General features: G+C 38.7%; 1 protein-coding gene across 1 annotated transcript in view; it reads left to right on the top strand.

The window, feature by feature from the left end:
- The first annotated feature begins 4,179 nt into the window (after positions 1 to 4,179).
- The window catches only part of LOC138991423 (IQ domain-containing protein M-like), a 374,912-nt gene continuing 364,932 nt past the window's right edge, over positions 4,180 to 14,159 (top strand). The window contains 2 exon segments of the mRNA XM_070385578.1: positions 4,180 to 4,259; positions 4,793 to 4,991. Of these exon segments, the coding sequence (XP_070241679.1) occupies positions 4,180 to 4,259; positions 4,793 to 4,991 (279 nt within the window).

Below are 14,159 nucleotides of genomic sequence, written 5' to 3'. Positions count from 1 at the left end.
AATCTTGGTCATGAGTGTCACTACTTGGCAGAGATAATTTACCTCTGAAATAAAATATTAAAAAAAAAAAAAAACAATCCGAGAGTTACTGTATTACCCTGTGTGTATAAACATGGGTATGTGCATCAGTGATTCATTGCTACAATATCATCGCAGGATGTAGTAATTGAAAACAGCAACTGTTATTTCTCATGAGGCAGTTCCGATGATGTGGTCCGTACTCAGCTGATACCATCAGGGATCACTCAATGGGCCGCTCTTGTCTGTTCTCCTGTGGTCTCTCATTCTTTAGAGGCTTGGCTTATTCTCATGTACATGAAGAGTTCCAGGAGAATGGAACTGTGTAAGGCCTCTAGCGGCACATGCTAAGAACTGGCATAGCATCACTTCCATTGAATTCTTTTGGTCAAAGCAGTTCACAGGGCTAACCTAGATTCTTGGGTGGGTAGCTTGATTCCCCACCTGATGGGTGGGGCTGTAAAGTCACATTGCAAAGATAGGGACATAGAGGGGCATTAATTAGCCATCAATGCAATCAGTTTACCACAAAGTGTGCTCCTAATATATTTATATTAATAATATTTTAGTTGTTATGTATTTAACTTAAGGAGATTTTTCTTTGGTATCTTTTCGTGGTGTGGACTTGGATACATTGGACAACTTTCAATATAGTAGTGCTGAGTTAAGTAAAACTGTGGACATTATAATGAGTTCAGGATCATGAGAATAATCAAGGAAAAGATATGGTCATGGGTGACAATGGCACATAACACACTTTATTTGGCTCACATGGACAGCTGTGAGAGAGGAAGTCCCTCACAGCAGAAGACCTACCTGGAGTCACCATTCAGAAAGGGAAGAGAGTAAGGGACCTCCTGTGGGAGTGGAGGAGGGGGAGCTTACATGTCACAGCAAGAAGGGGAGTCTCTGGGGCAGTGAACTCTGATGGGCAGCAGTGGCTTGAAGTCTTTCATAGCCTCAAAGTTTGTCTTATCTTTGGCTAGTAAATGTTGGTTATAGTTTTATAGGAAATGCAAAGCAGGCAGGCTGTAACTGGCCCAAAATTATGGTTATTCAGGCCATATTTAAAACAGTTGGATCTTTAAGAATTTTGAGTTTTGAACCAGCAGGCTTTTGTTTCTAAATATGGGATTCGAATTTGAATTGCAAAGAATTTTGAGAGGCTGCAAAGTATCAACAAAAGTCATAGGTGCCCTTAGAGTAAAAAAAAAAAAAAAAAAAAAACATAGTCACAAATCACATTAAATATCAGGAATACCAGATTTTGTAAGAAGTAGGTCACAAAGAAGAGAAAAAATGTATAAGTATTTATAAGAAATATTTTTGTGTGATGTAAGGAATTTTTGCTTCCTAGGAAAACTGTAATAAAGGCTCTGAATGATTTTTCCCCTCTCCTATTAGGAGCAGACTATTATTCGAAAATCAATTTTTTCAGTGTAACAGAAAGAAAATCAAATTTTGATTTTACTTTTTTGTGTGTACCACCCATGCAACATTTCATAGTCAAGGATTCACAAGCATTTCTCTATTTGAGGATTAAACTTATCCAAATTGACCTAACTACTATCAAAATTTGGTGTATTTCATAGCTTCTTTTCAAACCCATTATTTGTAAATATAATTCACTTTCCATCAAGTCTTCTATAAATTATTCTTCAGCTTCAAATTTCTGTTTCTTTTAACATTCCAATTGTTTAGAGATGTGTTGTTGATCAAAGTCCATATGACTAGGGCCCAAGATAAATCCTTTTCTTTTTCAATTGATTAAAAAGCAGACAAAACATATCCATCATTTTGTAAACATTTTTGCATTTCCTTTTTCTTTTAATTAATGTCATTCTAATCACTCATGTTAACTATAGCTTTTAATCACTCATTCTAATCATTCATGCTAACTATAGCCTTTAACCAAAATAACTAACTTCAGTTCTCCCCCTCCCTCTCCCAAACCCCCTTCTGTTGCGGGAAGGGGGACCCCTTCCAAGGCCCGAAACTGGGTTCTTGTCTAACACTCGGAAATGAATTGTCTGAGGAGACACATGTGCTGACAAAGCAAGAGATTTCACTGGGAAAGAGCACCCGGGTGGAGAGCAGGAGGGTAAGGGAGCCCAGGAGAACAGCTCTGCCACTTGACTAGTCTCGGGTTTTATGGTGATGGGATTAGTTTCCGGATTGTCTTTAGCCAGTCATTCTGACTCAGAGTCTTCCTGGTGGTGCACGCCTCGTTCAGCCAAGATGGATGCCAGAGAGAAGGATTCTGGGAGGTGGTCGGAAACGTGGTGTCTCCTTTTGACCTTTCCCAAATTCTTCAGTTGGTGGAGGCTTATTAGTTCTGTGTTCCTTACCAGGACCTCCTGTCGTAAAACAACTCATACAAATGGTTTCTATGGTGCCTGGCCGGGGTGGGTGGTTTCAATTAGTGTGCTTCCCCTAACATTTCCACAGACAGTTTTCAGTATGTGACAAAGAATTCTGTGCCATTCAAGGCAACTTAGGAGAAGAGCAGAGCTCCTGTGACCACTGCTGGTACTTTAACAGTACACATCACACATCACCTTATGGTCAGGTGTATATGTCCCTTTAAGATTTATTTACACATTATTGTTAGAACGTATAAGTTTGACCATAAAGTTGGCTCATTTATGTGTTTCTAGAAGACTTCTCTTATTTCTTCTGAGAAAAAGGAAAAAAAGTCGTGAACTCAAAATCCTTTTGATTTCACAATAGGTCTTAAAACTCCGAACAAGTCAGAAGTAACCATTTCTATTTTATTTGCATTCCCAGTTTATCTCATACATGGAGGCATGTTCATAAAAATTGATATAACAGAGCAAAAATACTCTTAGAAGGCAGAGCTCCCTGTTTTATGAGCTATTCAAAACCAGTCTTAATTTAAACAACCAAAAAGAAAACTTTGCTTTATTTTCTATGCCTTTTCTGGTAGCTTTGTCTGTTTAAATATTTCTCTCCAGCACAACATGTTGTATTTTTGACTCAATCTACGGAAGTTTTCTCAAGAGAGAGAATGAAAGAACCAACCAAAGATACAAAAGAACTACTTTTATATGAACATCGTACAAGGCTAACTTCCTTTCTTTTGCAAAGACAGGACAATGTTTATTTGTATACACAAACAGAGAGAAATGCTAGCCTCAGTTCTGTGTATTTAGCTTTAGATCAAAAGTAAATCCAGAGGACAGTTTTCTGTGCTTGAGCAAATCTCACTGGTCAGTAGTGGCTACTTTGGTGTAGGAAGGTCCAAGAGTCAAGAAGGATCATCAAAGAATACTTGTTGTGAATTTCCTGATCTGGAGCTGATCTCCAATCTAGTGGGTACAAAAGTATCTCAAATGATTTTAGGTTTTGTTGTAGTTGTTTAGTTGCTAAGTTGTGTCTGATTCTTTTTGACCCCATGGACTATAGCCCGCCAGGCTCCTCTGTCCATGGGGTTCTCCAGGCAAAAATAGTGGAGTGGGTTGCTATTTCCTTCTCCAGGGGATCTTTCTGACCCAGGGATGTGTCTCCTGCATTACAGGTAGATTCTTTACCGCTGAGCCACAGGGAAACTTGATTTTAGGTATACTGATAATACAAGGCATATTAGAAGATACCACAAGTTTCAAGACAAACTAATAGAAGAAACAAATGGAAAAAAGATCCCCTGTTACCTACTATCTACCACCCAACAGAGACTAGATGGCTGGAGTCAATAATCAAAATCAGACTTCAACATTTTAGTCACCAGGGGAAGAAAAATAATGATCATGTGCAAACTAGAACAGGAGTCTGTAAGAGCCAGCTTAATGCAAATATCAAAACAGATCTGGTGAAGAAAATTGTAGAAACAGTCAATGATATTCACTCCGGGAATCAACAAAGTTGGGTCTGGGATTTAGAAGTCTATGCACAGTGCACTTTGTAGGGCAAGACTCAGGTCTGGTGTGTGAAATGACCTGGCTATCTCATTGGAACTCCAGCTGTGAAAGATGCAGAAGCAAAAGCAATTAAGAGGAGAAAAAGATGTTTGTATGCTAAAAATTGCAAGGAAACTATACTTTGAACTTTGGAAGACTTTGAAAACCTGACTACAAAGTAAAAAATACAAAAGATATACGAGGGAATAAAGCAGACAGAAGAGTACCAAGGTCACAGACTGCCATGCAGAAAGTCTTCTCAGGCGGTCGTCACGGCTGCAAGGGCCGTCCATATCGGTGTTGCAAGGCTTGTCCTGTTTTCCAGTAGGATCACTCACTTCCGTGATCCTGTAGTCCATGGCTCTATCAATACGTACCCTGCCTCTCAACTGGAAGCATTTGGAAAATAAAATTACTTTTCAGAGGAGTTTGGTAAGCAGAGAATCAGTGCTGAATAATTTTGCAGCAGTCTTTAGTTTAAAATAGCTTCTGGGACAGGAAAGTTATTTTTACTAATGTGCCTTGTCATATGAAAATATTTTGTTCCTTAGATACTGTATCTCTCTTTTGAATACTTGTGGATAAACTTTGACAGATTCACTTTCTTTTAGGTTTCATTTAATCAGAAGGTCAATTTATGTATGTTTTATTGATTTTGATATATTCAACCTTCTTTGGAGAACCCTATTGGAATGTTCAGATGATATACATATATATATACACACACATGAAATTCTATGTGCTAATTACAGTGTATTTTCTGTTTCATTATATTCATTATGAAATTGAATTTAAGACTTTTTAGAAGTTTGTTTTTCTTATTAACTATAATAAGAAATTTTATATTTTATTTTTAGCCCCAAATCCATTCTTAGTAAAAGTGATAAAATTGACAATAAAGTTAAAAGAATTGGACCACACATAGAGATCTTCCAAGTGTTCCGGGGAAGAAAAAAATTTGCAATAACCAAAAACATAGTTAAGATGGTCACCATCATGCAGGCACTTGTCAGAGGGTGGCTCGAACGCAAAAGATTCCAAAGAATAATGACCAAGGTAAAGCATATATTGAGTATTATAATGTGTTTAAAAATTCTTTGTTCTCCCAGTTTTACTGAGATATAACTGACATATAGCACTGTACTAGTTTAAAGTATACAGAATAATGATTCAACTTACATGCATCATAAAATGATTTACCACGATGAGTTTAATTAACATTCATCATCTCCTATAGATACAAAATTAAGAAATAGAAAAAAAATTTCCTCATGATGAGAGCTCTTAGGTTCTCCTCTCTTAACAGCTTTCATATATAACATATAGCAGTGTTGGTTATATTTATCATGTCATACATTACATCCCTAGTACTTAATTGTCTTATAACTGGAAGTTTGTACCTTTTCCCTGCCTTCAGCTGATTTCCCCTTTCCCTGCCTCCTGCCTCTGGTAACCATACATCTGATGTCTTTTACTATGTTTATTTGCCTTTTTATTTGTTTCTGAGGTGTAATTGGCCTATAACACTATGTTAATTCCTGTTATACAACAGAGGATTTGATTCTTCTATATATTTCAAACTGATCACCACAACAAGTCTAGTTATCATTTGTCACCATACAAAGGTATCATATAATTATTGAGTATATTCTCCGTACTGTACATTTCATACCCATGACTCATATACAACTGTAAGTTTATATCTCTTAATCTCTGTTACTGTTTCACTTCTCCCTTGGATTCCCTCTCCTCTGGCAAAAACCTGTTTGTATATATGACTTTTTTTATGTTCTATTTGTTCATTAATGAAATCATGCAGTATTTGTCTTTCTCTATCTGCAAAGATGGGCTTGATAAAGGACAGAAATGGTATGGACCTAACAGAAGCAGAAGATATTAAGAAGAGATGGCAAGAATACACAGAAGAACTGTACAAAAAAGATCTTCACGACCCAGATAATCATGATAGTGTGATCACTGACCTACAGCCAGACATCCTGGAATGTGAGGTCAAGTGGGCCTTAGAAAGCATCACTACGAACAAAGCTAGTGGAGGTGATGGAATTCCAGTTGAGCTATTCCAAATCCTGAAAGATGATGCTGTGAAAGTGCTGCACTCAATATGCCAGCAAACTTGGAAAACTCAGCAGTGGCCACAGGACTGGAAAAGGTCAGTTTTCATTCCAATCCCAAAGAAAGGCAATGCCAAAGAGTGCTCAAACTACCGCACAATTGCACGCATCTCACACGCTAGTAAAGTAATGCTCAAAATTCTCCAAGCCAGGCTTCAGCAATATGTGAACCGTGAACATCCTGATGTTCAAGCTGGTTTTAGAAAAGGCAGAGGAACCAGAGATCAAATTGCCAACATTCGCTGGATCATGGAAAAAGCAAGACAGTTCCAGAAAAACATCTATTTCTGCTTTATTGACTATGCCAAAGCCTTTGACTACGTGGATTACAATAAACTGGAAAATTCTGAAAGAGATGGGACTACCAGACCACCTGATCTGCCTCTTGAGAAATTTGTATGCAGGTCAGGAAGCAACATTTAGAACTGGACATGGAACAACAGACTGGTTCCAAATAGGAAAAGGAGGACGTCAAGGCTGTATATTGTCACCCTGCTTATTTAACTTATATGCAGAGTACATCATGAGAAATGCTGGACTGGATGAAACATAAGCTGGAATGAAGATTGCCGGGAGAAATACCAATAACCTCAGCTATGCAGATGATACCACCCTTATGGCAGAAAGTGAAGAGGAACTAAAAAGCCTCTTGATGAAGGTGAAAGTGGAGAGTGAAAAAGTTGGCTTAAAGCTCAACATTCAGAAAACAAAGATCATGGCATCTGGTCCCATCACTTCATGGGAAATAGATGGGGAAACAGTGGAAACAGTGTCAGACTTTATTTTTCTGGGATCCAAAATCACTGCAGATGGTGAGTGCAGCCATGAAATTAAAAGACGGTTACTCCTTGGAAGGAAAGTTATGACCAACCTAGATAGCATATTCAAAAGCAGAGACATTCCTTTGCCAACAAAGGTTCGTCTAGTCAAGGCTATGGTTTTTCCAGTGGTCATGTATGGATGTGAGAGTTGGACTGTGAAGAAGGCTGAGCGCCAAAGAATTGATGCTTTTGAACTGTGGTGTTGGTTCAAGAGTCTTCTTGAGAGTCCCTTGGACTGCAAGGAGATCCAACCAGTCCATTCTGAAGGAGATCAGCCCTGGGATTTCTTTGGAAGGAATGATGCTAAAACTGAAACTCCAGTACTTTGACCACCTCATGTGAAGAGTTGACTCATTGGAAAAGACTCTGATACTGGGAGGGATTGGGGGCAGGAGGAGAAGGGGATGACAGAGGATGAGATGGCTGGATGGCATCACTGACTCGATGGATGTGAGTCTGGGTGAACTCCGGGAGTTGGTGATAGACAGGGAGGCCTGGCGTGCTGCGATTCATGGGGTCGCAAAGAGTCGGACATGACTGAGCGACTGATCTGATCTGATCTGATCTGATTTATTTCACTTACCATAATATCCTCTAGGTCCAAAAAAAAAAAAAGGAAAAAAGTATCCCCTAGTTCCATCCTGATATCAACTAGGTTGTCAGAAGTGGCAAGATTTCATTCTTTTTTTCCACTAATGTCTCATTATATATAATATATATTATATATGCTTATTATATATAATATATATGCTTAATATATATAATATAGTATATATCATATAAACATAATATATATAATTATATATAGTCATATATTTATATATATGATTATGTATAATTATATATAAAACACATATCATATATATTATATATGCTTTATATATATTTGTAATATAAAACATTATATGTATGGGGCTTCCCACATGGCTCAGTGGTAAAGTGTCTGCCTGCCAATGCAGGAGAGGCAGGAGACATGGGTTCAATCTCTGGGTCGGGAAGATCCCCTGGAGGAATAAATGGCAACCCACTCCAGCAGTCTTGCCTGGAAAAATCCCATGGACAGAGGAACCTGGCGGGCTATAGTCCATGGGGTAGAAAAGAGTCCGACATGACTGAGTGAGCACATACATTATGTATAAACCATAGCTTCTTTATCCATTCATTCATCAGTGCACATTTACATTCAATTAATGGACTTTTGAATAGTAACCTGGTCAATATACCTATGATTTTTCCAAAATAAAGTTCTTTGGTTTAAAAAAATTGTTATGAATAATCTTCTCTTATGACAGTTGCAGATTGTGTCAATCTGGAGACTGTGAACAAATGCCTGGCTTATCCTTAACCCAACAGTCCTGGGACTACTTTTACCCTAAGGCTCAGAGCACCTATCTTTGCACTGGTTTTGCTTCTCCTATGCTATATGCTCATTCTCTGTTTAAAGCAACTTTCCACTTCTTTTACTCCTGGGTACTCTTGCAGAGCATAAACCTTTACCTTAAAAAGAAACCACACATATCCACCTAGCAACTTTTATAAATAGCAGTCCTGACAGTCAAAATAAATCATAAGGACCTAGTTTGGCTGGGCAAATGCAGGAGAATCTGAATGGATGGATTTTGGTGAACCTTTGAGAGAAATCCAAACATACTCTCACCTGAAGTCTACTAATAAAGAAATTTAGAAAACCAGCTAGAAATGAAAGAGTAGGTCAGGAGTGCCCACCTGAATTGCTTGATTTTCTGTGAGGAGCCCTCTCAAATGGCCTTGTACCGTACCTCCTGAATACATTTCTCTGAGAACATTGAGATGCTGTTAGTGCATAATCCATTTGCCTGTCTCTATATGTATATGTATACACGCATTAATATATACATTTTATTGTTCAGTTGCTAAGTTGTGTCTGACTCTTTGTGACCCCATGGACTGTAGCACAACAGCTCTCTGTCCTTCATTATCTCCTGGAGTTTGAGCAAATATATACATAGAACATACATTTGTAGTTCAGATGATTATATAGGATAAAGCATGTAAAACTCTGAAGTAAAACATTCTGTATAGCTAATCTTTTGCTTATTGTGTGAAATAGCTGCTATATTCATTTTATATGTAAAGAAACTCATGCTCAGAGAAATTAAGTCATTTGACCAGAGTTGCACTGCTGGTAAGTGACCAAGCTAGAATTCAAACCTTTGTCTGACCCCAAAGCCCATGCTTATTCTACATATTATATCACTGACCTACTTTATGGCTAATTGCTCCCTAATCTAATCTAAAGCCGTATCCCAGGCTGGTCTCTCTAGCTCCAGATTGAGGCATTTAATTGCTTGTTTGCAAGGTCCATCGTTAAATCAGACTCCACAGAGCCTTAAATGAACTCATTTTCTTATTCTACAAACCTCTTCCTTTCCTGTACTACCTATTTTGGTGAACTCACCCAGCACCCATTGTCCAAGCTATACACCTGGAGTTTTCTTAGTCTCCTTCAACTTGCTCACTTCCGTATTCAGTTGGTCACCACTTCTTTAATATTTCATATGCTGCTCTTCCTCACGGGGCTCTTGCCAGATCTCCTATTCATCACCCCCTCGCATGGAGAACTGCAGTAGTCTCCTAATTGGTCTCCCTGCCTGTAGACCTACTCCCGTTTAATCTGTCATGTGCAGTGCAGGAAAGGGCACTCTGATGACCTTATTCTATTCCTTATAGTCTTTTGATGGCTCCATATTGCTTATCAGATGAACTATGAATTCTGTAGTATACAGCACACATGAGCTCCTTGGTCTGGCCTTTTCCCGCTGTCCAGGCTCATCACAAGACACTTTTTCATTAATACCCTGTGCCCCAGCAAAGCCCAAATCATTTTATTCCTTGTTTGATTACTATTATCTTATGTGTTAATGCTGACCTTTCAGACTGGATTACTCTTCCTCCCTAATTTTCTAATAAACTCCAATTCTTTCTTTAAGAGCTTAAATGTCCACATCTAGAAGAAAAGTATGACCAAGATAGATGGCATATTAAAAAGCAGAGACTTTGCCAACAAAGGCCTGTCTAGTCAAAGATAGTGTTTTTCCAGTAGTCCTGTATGGATGTGAGAGTTGGACTATAAAGAAAGCTGAGCGCCAAAGAATTGATGCTTTTGAACTGTGGTGTTGGAGAAGACTCTTGAGAGTCCCTTGGACTGCAAGGAGATCCAACCAGTCCATCCTAAAGGAGATTAGTCCTGAATATTCATTGGAAGGACTGATGCTGAAGCTGAAACTCCAGTACTTTGGCCACCTGATGCAAAGAACTTACTCATTGGACTCATTGGAAAAGACCCTGATGCTGGGAATGATTGAAGGTGGGAGGAGAAGGATGAGATGGTTGATGGCATCATTGACTCATTGGCCATGAGTCTGAGTGAACTCCGGGAGTTGGTGATGGACAGGGAAGCCTGGCGTGCTGCAGGCCATGGGGTTGCAAAGAGTCGGACAGGACTAAGTGAAGTGAACTGAACTGAACTGAGACATCTTCTCTGGTCCATCAAGCAGAGCTGATTTCTCCATTTCTGGTGATTATTGTGCTAGTCATTCTACATTTTGACCTTTTGTTTAGATGTCTGTCATGGACACTACAATCTATATGACCTGTTTGGGAGTACACACTATTTTTATTTATAATACCACATATTGTTTTGACACATATAGTCTCTCTCATTTTAACTACATTCAATTATTTGCTGTTTTTCATGTTTATTTACTTGTTTGTGTATGCTTGTTTATGTTGTTTTCTGTCCTATTTGCTATTGTGTTCAATACCTAGAACAGTGCTTAGCATGTGACAGGTACTCAACAAATGACTTTTTGAATGAATTAATACAACAAAATATAAAAGTTTGTCAGGGCACTAAAGATCCATACATATATAACATGTATATATAAACATAAAAAATATAGCATGTCATATGCATGACATTATACATATTATAATGTAATTCATGTCCTACTCTTTGCGATCCCATGGACTATACACTCCATGGAATTCTCCAGGCTAGAATACTGGCGTGAATTGCCATTCCCTTCTCCAGGGGATCTTCCCAACCCAGGGATTGAACTGAGGTCTCCCACATTGCGGGCAGATTCTTTACCAGCTGAGCCACCAGGGAAGCCCAAGAATACTGGAGTGGGTAGCCTATCCATTCTCCAGGGGATGTTCCTGATCCAGGAATAGAACCAGGGTCTTCTGCATTGCAGGCAGATTCTTTACCAGCTGAGCTACCAGGGAAGCCCAGTTATATCATAATTTAACTTAATTCCAGCAGTTCCTAATGTTTACCATCATCTATAATATCTGGGACAAAATAGGTCTAGAAAACTTAGCAGGAATGGGCCCAAGATGATAATGAAAGGGAGAGATTGACAAAGAAAAATTTTAATTTCTATAGGGAGGTAAAATTTGAAATGAAAAGAGTGAGAAGCCTTTTTGAAGGATCCCAACAAATATAAACTAGATTGTTGGCTTCAATTTGGTTATAAAACTTGTTACGATCATTTTCTTTTTTATTCCACCATTGGTATGCTGCTTTGTATGTCGGATGGCTGCTCTGTCGATATAGTTAATGTTGTTTTGCTCACTTGAAATGCTCGTGTGGCAGGCCTGTAATGCATACATAGTCTGGTTCCAGAGCTGAGCCTGTGTGCAGGGTTGCTGTTGGGGGAATTCTTAATAGACTTTCTGGTCTAGAGGCCACACAGAGTATCACTGGATAATTGTCAGGACTGTGACAATCCTTCCACTGGGAAACTTCCATAGTCATATTGTTTGGCTGGCGCTTCAGAGCTTATGACTGTTGACAGTATCTGCTAGAATGTCACTTTAAGGTACCTCAAGAGACTGTACAATTTCTATCGTTTATGTGAAATACTCCAGATTGGGTTTATTTAGAAATAATGAAGCAGCATTATATTATATAATCCATAAGGAGACTACAGAGATTGCTGCGTTTAACTATCAGCATTATTTATTTCCAGGCTTCCTAGGTGATACAGTGGTAAAGAATCCATCTGCAGTGCAGGTGATGCAGGAGACAAGGGTTAGATCCCTGGGTTGGGAGGATCCCCTGGAGGAAAAATTGGCCACCCACTCCAATATCCTTGCCTGAAAAATTCCACAGAGAAAGGGGCCTGGTAGACTACAGTTCAAAGAGTCTCAAAGAGCTGGACATGACTGAATGACCAAGCATGCATGCACAAACAGGGAGAACTATATTAATATATTCTAGAATACTTTAAAAAAATTGATCATAGTCGCTATTTACTGGGTCTGATTTCTTACCTGGTGCATAGAGCAAATAGTCCAGACAGAAATGGAGGAAGTCTCAGGTATTTAATAATGAGAACTTAGACCATTTAACCCAAAGGCCTCTGTCTGGTATAGGAGTAGTCCCATGAAACTGAGATCTGGAGGAGGAAGAGTAATTGTGTTTTGTCTGGGAAGTGTGTTTTGTCTATGTAGACTGGGAAGTTGAGAGAGTGTAGGCCCGGGGAAAGAAAATATCAGTGGCCTTAGGTGAGACAGAATATTTGGGGGGCTGGTTGGGAGGACAGTGGCAATAGAGGGACAGGAAGGTAGGAGCAGACGAACAGTGTTCTTAAAAACATACTAAGGAGTTTATACTTAGTGTATCAGAATGGATGACGTTAGAGGAGCTGAGTGACATGAAGAGATTTGCTATTTTAGAAAAATTACTGACTCTGGACAATGAATTGAGTAAAGAGGATCACAAATTAGAGAAGGAACCACCTGTATGCTTATTCAGTAATCTGGTGCATGATGGTGTTGACCTGGGGTAAATGGAGAAATGGACAGGAGACAGGGTATTGAAATTGATTGGATTTGGAGATGAGGAAGTGGGAGGAGTCAATAATGGCTCTGAGGCTTTTGTCTTGAGCAACATGATGAATGATTGTGAAATATAGAACTTAGGAGATGTGAGTAGGAGAGGTGGAGGGAAAGGAAGGGAGGTAGAGTCCGTTTTTCAACACTGAGCTTGAAGTGCCTGTGCAACATCCCTGAGACGTCTGGGAAGCAGTTGGGTACATGAGTCTAAAGCTCAGAAAGATGATGGGCCATAGGGAAGCTTTTGGGGTTCATGAGAAGTTCTAAAACTTTTTCTACCTTAACACACTTGGAGAATACAAAACCCTCCCACACATTAAAATGGCTCAATCTGGCAATGATTATCACTTTATCTCTGAGAAAGCTCTTTCTCCAGACGACTGCATGGCTTTCTTACTTCATTCATGTCTCTGCTCACTGTGACATTATCATAAACCCTGCCCAATACTACCCTATTAAAAAAAAACAAAAAAACGCTTACTCTGATCATTTCTTATTCTATTAAAAACACTATTGTTCTTTGCACTACTTACTACCATGTAATACATATTTTATGTTCATTGGATTATCGTCCCTTCTATCAGGAATTTTTTCTGTTCATTAATCTATTCACAAGGTCTAGAATATTCAGGGTTCATGTTTTTGAATAAATTATTTTCAAGACATTGGAGGAGGGGTGAGAGGATGTATAATTTTATTCAGCTCCCCTAGGATGCCCTCCTGTACTCTGCCTTCATCCATAGATTTGAGAATCACTATTAGTGATACTGTCTAGAGCCGTTGGAATTGATGTCATTGTCCAGAGAGTATATAAAGTAAGGAGAGAGGCATATAAAGATAAGAGTGAGAAAGACCAATGCTCAGAGGGGAAGCCAGAGGTGAGGATTTCACAAACAATGAAACAATAGCTAGAGACGTATGAGGAAAACTGAAACCTGTTAGATCAAGAAAGTCCAGACACGGTGTGATAAAGAGGGTCAGGTCAGTGATTCCCAATGCTTCCAGGAATGAAGGCCTAGGCCAAATGGGTAGAAAATGTGAACTAGCACTTCACAGTAGAATAAACGTAAATTGTTGATAAATATGAAAAGAGGCTACTCTTGCTAGTAATCAAAGAAATTGAGTACCACTAAGTATCATATAGTAGTGGAATTAACCAAACAAGAAATAAATTCATTACTTAGGAACAAAAGACGTGATCGTATCAAATACAAAGCAGACTTTTATTTGTAAAAACATTTTAATCCTGATGTATGATAAGCATGATACATTTACAGTTTAAGTCAACATGGATTGGAAAATTATAATCAGTAATTTGCATTGTCTCTTATTTAAATATTGCTGTTGTATCAATTTGTACATTTTTCTGATTAATTCCATCTGCAGAA

This window comes from Bos mutus, chromosome 17 (genome assembly GCF_027580195.1).
Source record: "Bos mutus isolate GX-2022 chromosome 17, NWIPB_WYAK_1.1, whole genome shotgun sequence".
Taxonomy (NCBI): Eukaryota; Metazoa; Chordata; class Mammalia; order Artiodactyla; family Bovidae; genus Bos; species Bos mutus.
The sequence above is the reverse complement of the archived record's forward strand: the minus strand, read 5'-3'. Positions and strand labels throughout refer to the sequence as shown.